This window comes from Fukomys damarensis, unplaced genomic scaffold (assembly GCF_012274545.1).
Source record: "Fukomys damarensis isolate Sample0158 unplaced genomic scaffold, DMR_v1.0_HiC HiC_scaffold_11, whole genome shotgun sequence".
NCBI lineage: Eukaryota > Metazoa > Chordata > Mammalia > Rodentia > Bathyergidae > Fukomys > Fukomys damarensis.
In genome coordinates this window covers 5,332,139-5,351,052 of record NW_022900923.1, presented here as the reverse complement: position 1 = coordinate 5,351,052, position 18,914 = coordinate 5,332,139, and the positions used below count along the sequence as shown (strand labels likewise).

The 18,914-nt window shown below is 48.7% G+C and overlaps 1 protein-coding gene across 3 annotated transcripts in view; it reads right to left on the bottom strand.

The window, feature by feature from the left end:
- Nucleotides 1-18,914, bottom strand: part of Esrrg (estrogen related receptor gamma) — a 203,283-nt gene that overhangs the window by 34,344 nt on the left and 150,025 nt on the right. The window contains exon 6 of one of the 3 annotated variants that reach the window (XM_033762038.1): nt 4,726-4,728. The exons of the other annotated variants lie outside the window; for them this stretch is intronic. Coding sequence (XP_033617929.1) covers nt 4,726-4,728 — 3 coding nt within the window. The remainder of the gene's footprint in view (nt 1-4,725; nt 4,729-18,914) is intronic. 3 annotated transcript variants of the gene reach the window in all.

Below are 18,914 nucleotides of genomic sequence, written 5' to 3'. Positions count from 1 at the left end.
TCCCCCTGAGGACGATCACAGAGGCTCCTGGGCAAGGCGCCTGAGCTTCGGTCTGAACACTGGGTGTGGGGTTCTTATCCTGACCACACTCTGGGGGCCTAAGGCATGACAATGCCAAGGTAAGGAACCGACCTGACGTGCATCTGGGAGGGCAGGGTGAGCTCTCCTGAGCTGGATGCCCCACACTCTGTGTGTTGCGGGGGTGTGAGGTGAAGGGATGGCTTTGGTTTCTGATTTGGTCTGGTGGATCAACTCCTGATCTTCCGTGGCTTCCAAAAGGACAGCCTTGAGGATGCCACATCCTGTTCTACTCCATTTATTTCTCCGTCTTGCACCATTTCCTATCAGATTTCCAGGCTGGGACCCTGTATTTCATCAGCTCAACAGGATTCACGATTTGCTCTCTTGGAGAAATAAAGAGGTGCATCTCCTGTGTAATCCTCAGGAAATGTCTCACTTCAAAACGCTTTGGAAAGGAGGCCCCCAGTTAGCGGCCATGCACGGCGGGCTGGGGACCTGGGACATGGAGCACAATAGTTCCCGTCCGCTCTCAACCAAGCAGGCATGTGAAGAGACAGCCACACGGGAACTCCTTCTGCCCCAGTAACACAGCCTCTGCCTTAGAAGAACGGGCAACATTTATTACACCTGTATCTCAGAGTGCCCTTTAGATTCTTGTTTTTTCACATTTTATACTCTTTTATTGAATGGATTTATATTCTTTCATACTGAGATTTTTAAAAAACAGTTTATTCCATATGAAAAATGCCTCAGTAACATTATGGAATTGTAGTTGTCTTCCTATGTGTTCACTTACTAATATAGTTCTAGGTCTAGGTATACAAAATTTACTCTCGTGTGAGTCCTGCACACACACACAAAATCCATTCTGATTGGCTCTGGCTTTAATTTAGTATCTATTTGTACTTAATGGCTCAAACCACAGCATGCTTCATGTCCTGTAAACAAAGAATTTCCAAGTCAGGGTGGCAGCAGCGCCATGCAGAGAAGCACCGTGAGTCGAGAGCCCTGGAGAAATCAAACTGGGAGCCTGGAGCGTGGTTGCCTGTCGGCATCCCCGAGGGTCATCCCCAAGGCACTGAGGAGACACCGTGCGCCAACACCCTGACAGCAGCACTCTTCCGTCTAGAACTTGCTTCTGTTCTCCGTGGATCAAACATATTTGCTTTACCATCTAAGAAATCTTTTTTACAAATAGCTCTAAAACAGTGAAGAACTAGCAGCCTCAAACTTCAAGTTGGGGGCCATCTTGGCAACACGGGTTTACAGCGCATTGAGATCCCAGAAAGCTTCTAATTCCGTTTTATGATCTTAAAATTCGCATCTCACTGCCAGCCCCTGGGGGTGTACCACCACGATGGGAATTAGAAACACATGGTGTTGGGCTGGGGATTTAGCTCAATGGTTCTGCCACCTGCCTTGAAAGTGCAAGGATCCAAAAGTTCAATCCCTGGTACCAAAAAGCAAAACAAAACACATGGTGTTTAGGTCTGTGCCCCTACCATTATTTTATATATTTTTGATAAGTCACAAGATTCCGACAACATTTGGTGCAGTCTCAGGCTACCGAACAGGGGCCAGCTGCCTCCTCGGCCCTCTGAGCTTAGCCTATCTGCGCCTAGCATCGTGGTAACAACTGAAGGTGTCCCCGGGCCTATTCAGAAAATAATCGCACGGTATCTTTTTTATGTTTATGTTCGAGACATGCTTTCCAAAAGTCTCAGAGAATCATTTCAAACATCAACATGACAGGAACTTTAGGCAACTTGGATTCGCCTTGCTGCGGAATGCAGACAGCGATCAGCTCGGGATGTAACAAAGCAGAGGGAAGCCGTGCAAAGCCAGCGGTGCCCAGGCCGAGAAAGCTGCGTGGACTCCGGGCCCCGCTCCCCACTCGGGACTCTGGCAGCCTCGCAGAGCCACCTTGGGAATGAAATGCTAAACAACCCACTCACGCCAGATGACTCCATCATCTGGACACCACCGGGCAGGTGACCAGCGCCGGCACCGTTACTCTTTCATCAACAGCAATAACGACTCAGAGCGGGCAAGGAATGACGCAGCTCATCCAGATGAAGTTCATTCTCTAAAGCACTTTCAAGAGCTTTTGTGAGCTTGGTTAGAAGGTCCTAAAAAATAGTGACGTGCTTCTTAATCCCCCTGAATGACGCCTGTTAATCATGTGCCTCTTTCTGAGGGCTCAGAGTCTCCACCTCACTGAGGAGGCCCCGGTGGGCACCGAGGAGTGGCAGAGCCCATGCTCGGCCTTGCTGCCAGGCTCTCGGCGTCTGACCTGCGCCTACTGCTTTCTGCGCTCTCTTGCATCCCACAGCTCTGCTGGGCCCTGTGCCCCTCCGCTCGCTGTGCACAGACAGAGGGCTTGAGCGGGTCCTAGTGGTACAGGAACAGGGGCTGAGGTCACTGTGACAAACACCCGGGAGGGTGGCATCAGTCTGGGCACAGCATGGGCGACTCTGTCTCCCATCAGCTGCCGTCCTGGCTTTGGATGTGGGGAATCTGCTCACATCTGAACCAAGGAAAATTGGGGGCCGGGCTCCCCAGCCTACAGGCCCTTCCTAGGCACCATATTGCAAAGGTCCACCGCCTCCCCCTGGGACCAGCCGGGGACCCAGCTGTTCCACACGGGCTGCTAGGACACTCGGCATCCAGACTTCCGGAAGAAGGGAGTACTTCCTCTGGGTCCTCAATAATTGGTTTTCTGTTCTTTTTAACAATAAGAAGCCAGAAGTTTTTAAATTTTACTGTGACATAAAATTGACTGAAATGGAAAGTTCTGTGTAAAAATATGGTTATTGTAGCTTACTGGTTCTTTTCAAATGATTAGGAAATCCTAGTAAAAGACAATAACCCTGCTATGAGCTTACAAGTGCAGTACATTGCCCACTATTTTACCCTGTTACATTACACACAATGGCTACATCGGCTTTTCACCGTCACTGCTAAGCTTCCGCATGAGCTCCCCCGGTCACGAACCCTGAGAAGGTCCAGATTAATATTAGTGTTTCGTTATTCTGATGTTACTGTTGTATAAGCACCTTGAGAAGATCCCTCTGTCAAAAACTCAGTATTTTAAAATACACATAGCATTTATCTGAGGGTGTAGAATATTCACCACTTGTTTATAAGTTTTTGTAGACATTATTTACATGCACATCATAAGGACACGATTCTGTTTGGCGAGTGAATGAGTATTTCTATGTCTGTTGAAATGCACACTGCTTGTTCCATGCACCACCCTGACTCCTACTCACAATTTTCTGTGAATATGTGATTAGCCTCTTAATAAACAGCTCCTAGGAAATTTGCAAAACAACTGCTATGTCAAATGTGCCATGGCCACTTTTTAGGGTTCACTATCCTTTTTGTGTGATTTCTAACTGCCGGATGTATTATGTATGAGCCCCGACTCTCCACGATGAAGATAATCATTATGGACAACAAACGGGTACTAACAGAAATTTTTAAAATTAGAAAAACACCAAAAGAAAAAGATTGTTGCTTAGCCTCCAAGTTCTGGAATAACAGATTTCAGAAGCTTGGTACACACGTGTGGGTCATGGTGGTGAAGGTGGCTGCTTGAGCAAAGCCACGGGGACGGCAACACAACTTGCATATTTGCTTATGTGCTTCCTTGGAAGACTGGCAAAGTGAAAGATAAACTCACGGCCTAATGAGCGTGCGGGTCTACAACAAGACCCCCCACCTTAACGCAGCTGACACGCCTCCCTGGGAGAGCACGGTGGGGCACTGCCCTCGCACAGTGGGCTCTTTAACACCCGGATGCCCCTGCACCCTGTCTGCCCGCTCCCAGGCCGTGACCCTCAGAATGTCTCTAGAAATTTCCGGATATTCCCCGTGGGGCCAAATTGCCCCTTGCTAGAAACTACTGGCTAGAGACAACATACAAGCTTTGCCTTCCTTAAGGAATTGTTAGTTGTTGTTGAGGAAAAACAGTAGTCAAAGGAGCTTGTCTTGAACCACAGAGCTCTGCCTCAGACCCAGCTGTGCATGAACCTGCAGGAGAGCAGTTCCCACACTGGCGCCCTCCTCAAGCACAGTCTCGGCCCACCAAGCACCAGCCCTGGCTTTGTGGGACTCAGATGGCAAGAACCACATGGCGCCACGGCTCTGCTGCTGCCTGGGAGCTCTTACCATTTTAAACACAGGCTCTGCATTTTCACACCGCGCCGGACCTTGTGAATAGCACAGCCAGTCCTGCCACCAACTGCCAAAGGGACACTACTGGGTCCAGCAGTGAAACCTAGGTCTTGGCAGCACATGCAATAACTAACTAACTAATATCAGGCGGGAGCTTGGAAGAGGCCTTGTTTATACACGTAATTTGGGTGACCATCCTGGATAAAAAGACCAGGGTGTAGAATGCAAGAAAAGTGGATTTACATTGCACCTCCACTGTCTTAAAGGCTTTGAGACTCCTAGCAAGTTGTTGTTTGGCACCTCTGAGCTTCAATTTTCTCAATTATTAAGCAGCATCCAGAGACAATCCTTAAATATAGGCTCGTTTTTCAGGTTAATTGAGAGGAAAAATAAAAATAAAACAATTAGTACCAGGCCTGGCACTGAGCCCGGTTTGATGCCGGTGGTGAGGGTGATGGCATTGCCCAACTACGCCTGGTGTGGAACGACAAAGTGGAATTCAGCGTCAATACCTACGCATCCCACAGTCTGTGAGGGCAGATTTAGAGTCCAAAGCCTTCGTCTCTTCGATCGAATTACCGCCCAAGTTTTGCCCGGCTCCGATCTAAATGTATTACAGGCTGTGATGAAAGCCTGGCCCTCAACTTTCACAAGCAGCTCCCAGCGTCCGGGGACAACATCCCCGCGGAGCCACACGCCTCGGCTTCTGACATCATCCACAGTGGATGGTGTCAGCGTGTGTGTTGGTACATCTCATACATTAGAGATGTAAATTTTATTCCCCATGCTGAAAGGCGGGTGATTAATTCATAGCATGGTGATCAATCGGTGCAGACGCTCCACCTGTATTAATGTTTGTTTTTGTAGCATTAGTCGCAGGAGTGCACCAATAACACAGGTGTCTGCCTCCGCGCGGAGCAACATCCCCCTTAGCCGGCAAACATTGAGATCAGGAGTTAGCGTGCACGTAGCACTGCCAATTTTTTCAATTAGACCCATTATTGATTTGATGAAAAAGCAAATTAAACATACCATGGTGGTATGTAAATCGGTTAGAGAGAGCATAAGGTTCCAGCGCAAGTCTTCAAAGACACGAGTGTCTGGCTTGCATCCGCTGTAACTCACCGGTTCCTGGCAAGGGCTGCTGGAGACGGGGGCCCCGAGCAGCGTGGGCTGCTGGCAATCCGTTGCCTGCGAAGGCCAGGGCTGTGTTTTAAATATGCACAGCCACTTTGCAGAAAGGAAGAGAACGCTGGGGATCTACAAACCTGGAGTAGATATGGAGGTGCAGGTGTCGTACAGACTCGTTCTCAGAATCTAAGAGCACGCTTCACCCTTCCAGGATACAGAACGCGCCCAGCGGCTGCTCGGACGCCACACTGCAGACCTGGGTGGCGCCACACGGAGCGCTGTCCTGAGTGTTACCACAGCCACTGTCCCCCTGGCCTCGTCCACAGCGGGAGTCTAACCCAACTTGTGCATCCTGACAGCGTCCGCTTGGAAAGAATATTCTCTCTTCATCTTCGGTAAATGATGTCCTCCACTTCTAACAAATGGGGCAGAGACAATGAAAACGATCCTCTCACACTACAGATTGCGTTGGTAAGAAAGCTGAAACTTAGTCTCTCCGCTTAATAGCACCCTACAAACGCATCTGCCTGGGATTACTATGCATAGTCCCAAGCCAGCTGAGGGTTCACCTTCTCGGGTTTGCTGCATGCCAAAATGAGAGTTCCCACACTGGGGTGCTCCCGGGGGCCTTTCTAAGAGCTACTTCAGGGATGCCCTAGAACCCCGTGTCCTCGCTGCTTCTTGGCTCCTCTGTTTCCACCAACAGATGCTGCGGATGAAAATGTAATGTTGTCGGCTTCAAGCGAGAGTCTTCATGAAGTAGTGTTCCATGGTGCTTGCTTTCCTGACTTCAACGGGTCTAGGAGGCCAGAGGTCGATGCCACCCAATGTGAGCTCTGGGTTTGGAGTGGATAGGAGGCAACGGATCTGTCAAGGCAGCCCGGAGTCACTCAGTGACTGAAGAGTCACCTCGGGCCCACCAGGGTCACTTAGAGATGTTCTTCACGTTCTGTTTAGCGAGCCAGAGTAGAGAAGGAAAACAACTTTTGCAGAGGAGGAGGAATAAAAGTGATGTCAGGAAAATGGGGCTAAGGTGAGAGAGAGAGAGAGAGAGCGCAAATGATCAGATCAGTGATTGAAAAGGTCTCTGTATAAAACCAGACATAGAAAAATAGACAAAGAGAAAATATAAGAAAAGGAAGATAAAGTATGACGATTGATTATACTGAGACCATCAAAGAGACCCCTGAGAGATCAGGGAAGTCCCCACCCCATTGGTGACAGGACAATTTCTGCAGATAAACAGATAGATGGTAAGCGTCACAGTTAATCAGCAGATAGAATGGCCAAGCACCTGTAATTACGGAGTAGACATTCGGATTCAAACAGTCACATCTCTTGCCCTTTGAATTATAACATTTTCTATCAAGCTTCCACCACCTGCCAAAAGTGATTCGCCCTTTCTTCCCTGGCCCCACGGCTGCCCTGCACACCATCAAAAGAACACATTGCCCAACAGAGAGGCTCTAAAATGAGAAAGAGAAAAATAAAGTTTCTGTCCACTTTGGCCCTCTGAGGGAACCACTTCATCAAATAGAGGAGCCAAGGATAAATCTCCAAGAGTTCTTGGGTGTTTGTGTTTTTCTTTGTTTTTACATTGGCGAGTTTCTGTTTGTTTTTCTTAGCAGAAAATACAGATGAGCTGGCGGCACCAGCCGTGTCTGACGGGCCAGGACATATGTTTTCTGTCACGCTGGCATCTGACGCCAACAGCCACGCGGAAGTCAGGGAAGTCCTTACATCAAAGTTTGGCTGCTATTTCTGGGACGTTGTTAGAAGTTGAAAAAAAGCAATGTCCATTTGAAGCGTGTCTGTGAACTTTGCATGAACCGCTAGGAATAATGTAGTGTGATGACAGCCAGCTATACCTTCCACTAAATTTGCTGTCTGGAATGAGCTGAAATAGTGTTTGGTTTGTGTAATTACGTCCATCTATCTTTATATTCCAGCGGCATACCGCAAATTGAAAATACTAAAAATTGACTGTTGGTTCTGATATTTAATGATTGCCAAAGACAAGACGATGATGTATTGGTTACTTACCGATGTGACACATTTGCATCTTATTAGACGGAGATTACTATTCCTTAAAATGAGAACGAGGGCTGATCATGTCTGATGGATTGATTTGATTTGCAAATGTAATCAAACTAATAAGAGGGAAAAGATGAGCAATAATGCCTTGTTTTTCAACTGGCAATCACTCCCCTGCCAACAAGGCTGATACCCCTGACTAAGCAGCCTTCACAGCCTTCCCGTCACCTCGGATAAACAAAGGGACGCGAGGCGCTCGATAAGCAGATAGCAAGCGGTGACCAGGCGCTCGGACCCCGTCCCTCAGGACCAGGTTCCTGCCCCGAGCAGACGTCGAAAGCAGTGATGTCACAGGACTGGAGAGACCCACAGCTGTGATCAATGCCCCGCCTTCTGTTCCCTCTGAGTCGCGGCCAATGAAGATGCTGTTCTTAAAAATATTAGCACCCTCCCTACGGGACTACATAGCTCGCATTCACACAGGGCCTCCATTTCTGGGATGGGTTAAGCATTTAAGATCTAAAAGATAGCAGAGCGCAGCAGCATGGGCCTGTAATTGCAGCACTCTGGGAGGCTGAGGCAGGAAGATGCCAAATTTGAGCCCAACCAGAGCAACTTAGTAACTCAGTGAGACCTGTCTTAAAATAAAAAATAATGGGCTTGGGATGTAGTGCAGCACAAAGGCCCTGGGTTCAATCCCCAGTAACACATGGGCACACACACAGGGTTTCAGAATGCCCACATCCATACGTATACACAGATTTGAAAACAGCATAAATCCCTTTCAGGCAGATGCCGGCCTTGGTTTAGTCCTCAGGAGCTCAGTGGCATTCAGGGCATGGGAGTGGTGGGAGAGCTTGTGAGCAGAAAGGCTGAATATGAGGGCGGGCTGTGGGGCTGGCGTCTGACTGAGGCCACTCGTGGGGGTTTCCTCAAGACACTGGAGAATGGAGACAGCACCCCCGTGAACCACAAATCCACCGTGTGATCGTAGGTAAACTGTGCGTCCTAGTCAGAGTATCACGGCAGAGACAGTCGCTCGCTTGACTAAAAGCCCGTCGTGAGGGGCTCTCGATGCTCTCCCGTTTGGTGCATGAATGAGTAGACATTAGCTTGCTACAGCATCAGATCCCGTGTGGTATTTTTGTTTGGGGATTGACTGCTTCAGATTTAGAAGAACGTCAAACTGCACTTCGGATGATCGTGTCCATGCGGTGTAAGCAGTGGCCTGGCTGACAATGCAGATGGCGGGACAGCCACTCTCAGTGCACAGGGACTGTGCTCCAAGGTGGGGTGCAGCTCAGGAGTGGGCACGCGCTCAGCAGCAGGCTCTGGGCTTGGTATCCATACCCAGCCCAAACCAGCACCGGATTCGAATTCAATAAGCAGTCCTTCAGTTCCGACCGTGTGAACTGCCCAGGCAAATACAGACTGAGCGTGACAGGCCAGAGACCCTGAATCCATGTCATCTACCCTTCTATGGTCTACACTTCTACCTCCGATCAGGACCCTTCCAATTCCTATATCATCCAAACTCTTGTCCACTTGCAGAGGTGGCCAAGCTTTCTGGTCTCAAACCTCCATCCAGGACAGGTTGCCCCTGTGGGGCCTGAACAAAGATTCTGACCCAGATTCACAGGCTAATAATCCTTCGGAAAGAGGTTGATCTGATCTAGCCAGTTACACACAGGCCAAATCCAAGAATACTGTGGGTTTATTACTTACAATTTGTGACATACAATTTTTAAAATATGCCAACCTAACTTTTCTATAATATTTTCATTGTTAGTCTACTTTCAAGAAAGATACGATCCATATGAATTATATGTGATACAGTGTGGCATCAGACGCAGCCAGGATGCTAAGTTCACACCTCTAATACACGACACAGAAAGTCACACAGAAGCTTTCTGAAAATCTGTTAACGATAATGGTACGAGTCATGATGCAAAAGGACGGTGAATGCTAAATTTTAAAATAACCGATATTAAAAGACACACTGTGACGAGTCACCCTCGAAACACTGCCCTTCGCTTCAAACTCACTGAGCTCGTCATTGTCACCGTCTTCGAAGCAGTTCTGGAAATCCTCTTTCACGGGTGACTTTTCGCGGCGGCTGCGACAGGCTGTGGAATCGACTCAAAACATTTACTTTCCTCGCTCATCTTGTTGGTGGGGAATAAAGAGCCCGAAGTCACACGGTGCTGGGTTCTGCGAATAAAGTGGGTGAGGACGCGCAGCCTTTCTGCTGGAGGGCCCTTGGCATGAGCAGGCGCTGTGATTTTGCTTGTCTTCTTGTTGTTGCTGTTGTTGTTGCTTGGTGTTTTGAGAGAGGGTCTCACTCTATAGTTGAGACTAACCTGGAACTCACCATGCAGCCCAGGCTGGTCTCGAACTCAGAGCGATCCTCCTGCCTCAGCCACAGGCACTGTACTTTTGATCATCTCTCATGAAGATAGTCATGAGAGAGGACTCCAGAACGGCTTCTGAAAGTGGCAAGCAGGACGGCACAAGGTACTCAAAACCAGGACAGTATTTTGAGGGGGATTCGCGGCAGGGTGACTTGTACTTAACACTTTTTAATGTAAGAATTCACTGTATTTTTAGATCACCCCTGGCAAAGATCAATAGTGCTGAACGGCAAGCTCAGACCCCTGAGTTTCAGTGTCAGCTCTGTCTGTGACTAGCTTGTGCTGCGCTTAATTCGTTCAACTTTACTGGACTTCAATGTCTTTATCCAAGACGATTCCACGTCTTACCAACAGCATCCCAAAGCTCCCTCTTGGCCTGATAAACAGGCAGATTTTACAAAGCTGTGGGAAACTGTACCCTAAAGCTCTTTACTTACAACTAAGTCAGTCACAGAAATAAATGTGAGACACCTGAAGCCATGATTCTTTGCTTTTTCACTAAAAGCCGAGCGTTCTACACAACCTGACAGCTGGCACGAGTGTGCACTGCTCTTTCCGGGGTGCAGAGCTGGGCTGAAGGCTGCCCGCAGGCTGTGCTGGGATGCAGAGGGATCACGGGAGAGGAGGGCAGCGTGGCTGAGCACACGGGAGGAGTTCGTCCAGCCCCGAGCCCAGCTGCTGCTGCCCTTCCTCGGTGGTAAAACCTCCCCTGACGCAGGCCGAGCAGGTGGGTCGCCTCCTCCCACCGTAGGAAGGCAGCTGCTCCTTCTGAGCCCCCAGAGCCTCAACGTTTCCCTGGACTCCAGGGACTCCAGGGTCTGGACAGGGCCTGGTGCTGACCCACACATTCTGTGCTGAATCCCCACACAGTGAAGACACTGGTCCTCCTCCCGCTACTGTCCAGCGCTAACAACTTGTGCTCAGGCCTCCAAGCCCATCTGGCAGTGAAAAAATAATTTCCTTGTTAGAAGCAAAGTTTTGGGGTTAACAGAGACCAGTAAACGTTAAGGATGAACTGAATCGAGCTGACACTGCCTCTAAGAATTACCAAGGGACGGGCTTTATCTGTTAGTATTTTCCTTAACTAAATTGCATGTACTAGTGCTTTTTTAATTTATGTAAAGTTAATACTGAAAGCTGGTTGTGGATGTGCATGCCTGTAATGCCAGCACTCTGGAGGCTGAGGCAGGAGGACCCCAAGTTTGAGCCCAGGGTGCGCAACTCAGCAGTTCACTCAGTGGGACCCTGTGTCCATGAATTAGTCAATCAATAATCAATCAATCGCTTGGGGATCTAGCTCAGTTTGAAGGCCCTGTACTGCAATAATAATGATAGAAATAACGATAGTGATAATGATGATGATAATTCTCAGCTGCACCCTAAGAGAACTAGGTGTCCAACAAGGGAGAAAACAAAAGCTTATTACAGTTTATATAGAATGTACATGATTCCCGACTCTTTTTGAGGAAAAAAAAAAGGTGACTTGGCAAAAGCAAAGGTTGTGAACTGTGACTTTAGCAACAAATCACAGCATGAGGTTTTACAAATTCTCAGATAAAAAGAAAATTTTTCTTAAGAAAAGGAGCAAGATACTGTAAACAAATGGAAGTATTATCCCCATTTACCATGTAACAAACTCTGCTCAGGAAGGTCTGTGCGGTGAGTTCGATGGGTTAAACGTGTTCTTTCTTGAATTCCGAGAGAGGTCACTTGTCGTGGTTGGGAATGCACCTAGTCTGAGAGGAAGCAGTCAGACTTCAGAGAAATAATGAGCCTGGAGGGCCATTTGGGCAGGCGGAGGGATGGAGTCCCAGCCCAGGTGACTCAGTGACTTGGTGAGGCTTTGTCTTAAACATTAGAAAAGGACAGCGGGCTGGGGACATAGCTCAGTGCAAAGGCCCTGGGGTCAATCACCAGTACTGCTGAAATCAAATAAACAAAATAAAACAGTTGACTCCTAAAATCCCACTGATAGACTGGGTAACTTCTGAGATGGGTTAGCAAAGCTTACCTGTTAGACTTGTTGAAAAGTAAAGAGACAATAGAACATGCGGTTACAGGGGAAAGGAGTGCCGACTGTGTGCATCTGTGTTCGTCACTGTGTGTGCCCCGACCACGGTTAATGAAGAGATTCCCGCCCAGAGAGAGAGAAACTAGCTCTGGCTGTGTCTCCCTTTGCCTCTGCTCCTTGGACAAATTTCCATCCAGGTGCGGCCAGTCTCCTAGAGCTGGAAGTCTAAGTCTCTTAGGTGTCGGGAAGTCCCCGGCAAGGTCCCAGCCCTCCAGAGCCTGCAGCCCCTCCTCTCCTCCCTGTCCGGGAGCAGCGCTGTCTCCTCTGAGGCCCTCACTCCCTGCACCTTGGTCTGACAGGAAGGGGTTCCCTCCCAGCAGAGGACACGGCCAAGGGGGACCCTGCGGAGAGCTCCCCGGAGAGCAGAGCTCACGGCCTTGCTACCCGGAGGTTTGTGACCCCAAATTATTTCAAATTCTCCTAATAGCAACGAGAAATTCCACTCTTGAAGCACACACACACACACACACACACACACACACTCACACAGCTACGACCACCACACTACTGCTGTAAGCCAGTACCACTCTCAGGCTCACCATTCTGTTCTCTGGAAGATGACGTCAGTGTTTCTCATCCAGAGTAACTGGGCCATTTCTTAGCTTCCATGAACTAATTTTGACACTTACAAACCTGGACTTCCCAGTTATTGTTCTGTGCCAGGCTCTTTCCAAAAGAAGATTCAGCTATTAAAAAAAAAAATTAAAGAACCCACTTCTGTGTGCTTAAGAAGCGCCTTAAGCTACTCTCCGCTCTATAGGAAGCTGCTTGTCTGTGGCGTGAGGCCTGCAGATGCCATGCAATTTATATCTCTTCCTTCTGCCCTGTTTTTCAGCCGTTTTCCCTGAATGTCAAAGTCAATTTAGTGCATTTCACTTTGCTGAATAAATCAGAGGCGAAATCCTTGCTAAAAGTGAAAATTTGATTTGCTAAAAGGAGCTTAGGGCAACTATTAATCAATATATCCACAGTGTCAAAGCCAGGGCCAGGACAGACGTGCGTTCATCTGGAGCTCAGCAGAACGAGGACACAGGGGAAGTGTGACCAGCCACTCGGGAGGTGGGCGCAGGCAGGGAAGCGGGTGAGGACGGAGCAAAAGTACAGACGGACACTTCCGGGCATCCCTCCGCAGGCCTCCCAGCTTCCTTCTGGAGGAGAAACGCACCTTTACGCCGCCATTCTGCCATGTGTGGATTACACTGCATAATTCTGGCAGCTTTGCTCTAACCATTTCCCCTCCAGAGCTGGTTTTCTCTTAAACTCAAATACTTTGTAGAAGGGCCGGTGCATAGGAGGCCATTTTCAGGCAGATTTCTGGCTATTGCAGGCTTCTAGAAGGATCACGATTAGCTCAAACTGAACGTCTCATCCTATCACTGTATCATTCAAAGGAGCTCAGCAATTGCCTCAGACTGGCCTGGAAAAGAGGGTAGATTTTGGAGCCCAGTGCATATAGAAACTCTCAGCACTCACGAATGCAGCGTTGTTATTTCTCAAAGGACCGGCCAGTCTTACTATGTGAGAGTTCACTGCAAAGTTCTGACCCTAATCTTTGAAAAATGAAGTTCCAAGCGGGACCCTGGCGATGAAAGAGCTCAGGGGCGTCTACTGCCTTCCCTCCCCAGCATGGAGATGGGGACCTTCCACGCTGGCGTCGTTGTCCGGTCTCCAGGTGGGACACCACGGCACTGGTCACCATGCACTGCGGGCCTCAGAGGCAGAACCTGTGTGTGCTCAGCGCCAGGCCCGACCTGGACTCACTGGGTGTGGGAGACAGAAAGGCCAGAGGGAGGGAAGGCAGCAAGGCGGGGCTCAGATTTCAGACGAACCAAAACTGCTTCCAAATAACCCCGCTCCGGTTTATGTGCGAGTCTCAATCAAAGTCAACATCCAGTGAATCCGAACAGAGCTGGGGGGTCCACTCGGAGCACCGCATCATCTACAGACTTTCCCAGCCCTGCACACAGGTGACTAAACAGTGATTGGCTTGTTTCTTTAAAATTTGTGATTGAGGGGCCTAAGGCACGCTACCAACCAGACTTCTGATGTCTGCCTGATTTAGAGGTGTGTCACACGCATCTGCTTTCCCCGTCAGTCTCCTTCCCTGTAAGTTTTCATTTACAGAGGTGGAAACAGCATTTAGAGACAGGGGCCACGCGCTGTGTTAGCCTAAACCTGCTATAAATGGCAAGCAGGTGATCTGGGATGAATGACAAAAGACATGGGAGAAGGAGGTGAGAAGCTGGGAGAAAGGCATACGAAGCTGCTGCTAAAACAAGCAATGAAAAGTAAATAAGATTAAAAAGTAATTTAGGTTCTGTGTACCGGGGATCCGAGTAACTTACTAACACTGCAAATCAAAGCTCTTAACACTCGAGTTGGTTCATTTATCAAGTGGAATTAAGAAGAGAAAATGTGCCTAGGGAACTGCAGACACCAGGCCGAGGCTTGTGAGCGTGCTCTGCGCACAATGAGCAACTTTATAGGTGTTCGTTACTGTTACGCTTAACGTTTAATTGCATGAAAAAAAGAACAAAGCTGAATGCTTTAGGTCTGGAGCTCATGAAAGCCGTAAACCCAGGAGGTTATGGCACACATGCGCTCACACGTGTGTATAGTTACACAGACACACACACGTGAGCAAGCGCAGGCGCCAGGCCACCCCCAGCTATCAAACTTCCACAGCATCGTGCAGACCCTGCGGTACTCGGACTTTACTCGGTGATCGCTGTACGGTCTCGGCCACTTCGGGTCGCGGGAGGCCGTGGCTCTGCAGCTGGGGGGCGACATGCTCGGGGCTCGAGTGACCAACAAAGCCGAGCGGGGCAGAGGCCAGGCGGGCACAGGAAGCTGAGCGCGTGTCCAGGGTGCGTCGGTGGGGAGGACCCGAGGGCAGAGCGCGCGTCCCCCGCTCCTCGGCAGCTCCAGGAAACAAAGCGGTCTCCGGGCGACGCTTCACATCCATTTTTTGCGACATATTTCGCAACTCACCGGTTTCTATTTCCGTATCACAGCTGTGGCTTCGGGAACTGATAAACCTCACCCACTTTAGGCTGGGGCAGGGAGGAGGACTGGGTTGTTTGGACTGCGACCGTCCCGCCCACTCAGGGCCTAGCAACCATTCCCACACAAGGATGCTCCTGGGGAGATAAGCTTTTCCGCTTCTCCAGGAAAGCTGACGGGCTTTCTGAACTACATTTAGAATGCCTTCTATCAGCACCAGCTTTCTGATCACTTAATTTTAACTGCAATCAAATGACCAGCACATGCAGTCCTGTACCTCACAAACGCACACGAACCCCGGATGCGTCACATTTAGGCCTTGCTTTATAGTGTGCAAGTTGATTATACATAGGTATATAATTTGCATGTGGTGTTTTTTTTTCATCTGATTTTTACAATATAATTAATGTTTGAGCAATTAAATGATTTATAAAAATCACTCGACTGCAGCTCAGATTATTTTTAGAGTCACCCCACCCTATAGGTACACAAGTGTACAACTGCCATGTATATTAAGCTTAACTTTCAAACATTTAAAAACTAAACTTCGTGTGGGGCGTAGGGGCGCACGCCTGCAATCTCAGTCCTTGGGAGGCTGAGGCAGGAGGATCACTGCAAGTTCTAGACCAGCCTGAACTACATAATGAGACCCTGTCTCAAGTAAATAAATAAAAACTGGATATTGTAATTTAAATAGTCTTGTTTACTGCCAAGGCTCTGGGTATTACATTTAACTTTTCTCCACTTAAAAAATCAACTACAAGGGCCAGGGATTTAGCTCAGTGATTCCGCCACCTGCCTCGCAAGCGCAAGGACCCCGGTACCAAAAAACAAACAAACAAAAACAAAATCACCAAACTATCTAAAATAAAGAAATGACTTCTGGGAAAAGAGGCTGCCAATGATTTAATTCATTCATAGCGAAGCAGAAATCAAGACGTAGAAATAGTCACGGGATGGCAGAAGGTGGAGGCTGCAACTTCACAAACAACGGAAGACCTGTGCTATGCACGCGTTAAATGGTCTCAGGAAACAGCCACCGGCCCAATGACAGGGGCTCTAACGCGCAAGCGCTTGCCGCATGGCCCCGCCCACCGCACGTGCAAGCAGTTTGCCCCCCCCCCAGGGACGCAAAACCTTACGGAATGATTTCCACCCTGGGCTCCGCTTTTCTGCCTGCGTCCTCATCCCTGAATGGTACTGTAAATGTAAGATGGGTATTTTGTCCACCCACACCTAGTAGTCAGAATTGTAAAAATAAAAACCTCTCTACAACCTCACGTGCCAGAAAATATGATGTTAAAATTTGGTCTCTCCTGAAAAAGAAATGGTTACTACATAAACATCATCTCCAAATCGTACATTAATTCTTTTGATACCCTAACATAAAAAGACACTTTTAAAAATCCATGCTCTTTATAGATTTATCATTAATGTCTAAATACAAAAAGCCAAGTCAGTGAACGCTTTGTGATCCATTCTCCTGAGAGCTTTTACAGAAAATATCTCCGGGTAGGAGGAGAATACTGGATTCTGCAGTCCATATTTGTGTTTCTTATATGACTAAATATATCTAATGACTGCATTATCACATTATCTTCCTGGTGTGGTTTTCTCTTAAAGCTCAGTATCTTATTTCACTGACTGATTTTTTTTTTTTTTTTGAGACCTATCTAGCTCATGCTGGACTTGAACTTGCTCTGCAGCTCCAGCGGGCCTCAAACTCACAATCCTCCTGCCTCTGCCTCCCAAGTGCTAGGATTATAGGCACCTGGCTTTTTTTCCCCTGGGTGCTGTCATTATAGCAGGCATCACCTTAAGAATGTGACTACGAAGTCGCCAAACTCAACAAGGTCCTTCTTCCTTAACAGGTAACTGTTTATTGGGACATGTTAAAAATAAGCCAGCCTGAAAATTTGCCATATTGGAAAAGGAAAAAAAAATGTTTCTAAAACATCTTCATTCACTTAATTGTTCAAATACCTCTCTGTTCTCCTGAAGTAAGCTGTCTGGCAAGATGCATAAATACATTAAAGCCACTTATATAGGTCAGCTCATACGGGGGAGGCTTTTTTTAAGCAGCAGCTGACTAAGCACATTTGCAAGGTGCTAAGAAAGTTCCGGTGAATAATAATATTTTAATCAAACCACAAGGAACAGTGCTGGCAACAACTGTGGGGCTTGGAATCGTCTGAGCACCCGGGAACCCAGCTCGGGCCCTGGCGAGGCCTCCACTGCAGAGGCCCGGGTGGGCAGGGGCGCGAGCGGGGCAGGAGAACCTCCTCATCCCTATCTCTGGGAAGGAGATGAGAGGCGACAGCGGTCCATTTCACAGCTCAATCACACTGCGTTAGCGTGCGCTTATCCGAGCGCGGACGAAATTGAAAGAGAAATAAAAAAGAGCCAGGCAGATAGGAAGCAGAAAAGCGAGGCACGAGCAATTTCCAAGGATATAAAAGCATGCTAATGGCGGGCCCTGTCATTCTTAAAAAGGGCTATTAGGGCACCGACGTCTGTCCCCGTGCCCCGCGCTCCCCCGACCACAGTCGAGCATTTTCTAAAGCCCTTGTGATCTTTCCTCTTCTCCAGATAAAGTATGGTCATGTTTCACAGCGATGCGTTTCCCCATTTGTGTGATGTATTAATGTAAGTCAACTAATTCTATTTACTGATAAAAAAAAATCCACTCCCTATGTATTTTTCTCCAGTATTTTCTTTTCTGCAATTCTCCACTCCATTTGTAGCAAAAGCAAGCATCCAAAAGGGCGTTCCCGGCGGCACAGGGCACAGGAGGGCGACGCCTGGGACCCCAGCGCCGGGGTTCACCTGGAGCGCGCACCTGTGCGTGTCAGCACACGCTCGCTCCGCTGCACGACTCGGGGCGGTTTAAAGGCCACCAAGCCTGCGGTGTTCTTGGGCCAACAGGAAGTGCTGGCTTCCTTTTAACATAACCACCACCGAAAGAAAGAGCGGTCAAGGGAAGTGCCAGCTGGGAACGTCCCATTCTGACCGCGCTTTCATTCTGGCTCTGACCCCCATAAAGATGGAGAACACAACTTCGCGTCTACCAACGTGGCTCTCACCATTCGCTCTCTTTGCCCTCTGCTGTGGGCCCCACACTCGGCAAAGCTCTGTGTGGCCCCCTGATGTCCGGGAACTCAGGCTAAGCAGCTTGCTTCCAGAGGGAAGTATCCACTCCTCCTCCTCCTCAAAATGTTGCACGCACACTGGTCATTACAAAATTAATAGGAGGTTGGCACATCCCTGTCATCCCAGCACTCAGGAAGCTGAGGCAGGAAGATCACCACAAGTCTGAGGCCAGCCCGGGCAACACAGAATTCAAGACCAATTTGACCTACACAGTGAGACCTTGTCACTAACAACCAAAACACAAAACAAAATTGAAAGGGATTTCAGTTAATTCCTGTCTCCCTAATCCCTTTCTGAAAAGCCTAGATACTCCTCCTCCCAATCACTGAAAATGCCCCGGGGGTGTGAGGAAAAGCAGAGCCGTGAATCATCCTGCTCTGGCATCTGCCTCGGGTACCGACACTCACCTCAGGCCCCACAAATGCAAAGCCTCCGCTTAGGACTGAGCACATAATCGTGGAGTAATTGTTTCCACCGCTGGAAACAGCATTACTCAGAGCTATTTTAAGGTTAACATCGCTGCCAGAGTCACGCCCAGGACTGCGTGCTGGAGCTCCTTTGCGAGCTGCCTTTTCTGCTTAGATGCACAGCCAGACCTCAAATCTTATCATCGACTTTGCCTCACCAGAGGCAGGGGAAGAGTTGCTGGCTTTCATCGGTCTTTATTATGGCGTGTCTGGGCCGTATCAAGGTGCTGGCTTAACAATCCCTCAACTCAGCAGACCTGAGCAGAGGCGGGCAAATACCAGGAGGTCTGGACGAACAGCAACAGCCTCGGACGCTGCTGCTCATTAAGGCTGCTACTCTGTCATCACTGCTATGTTGAAAGAGTTCTTTGAAATGCAGTGGACTGGGAGGCAGAAATGGGCTGGCTCTGTTCCCGGAAGCTGTGCTGAACACGCGTTCCGAGGCAC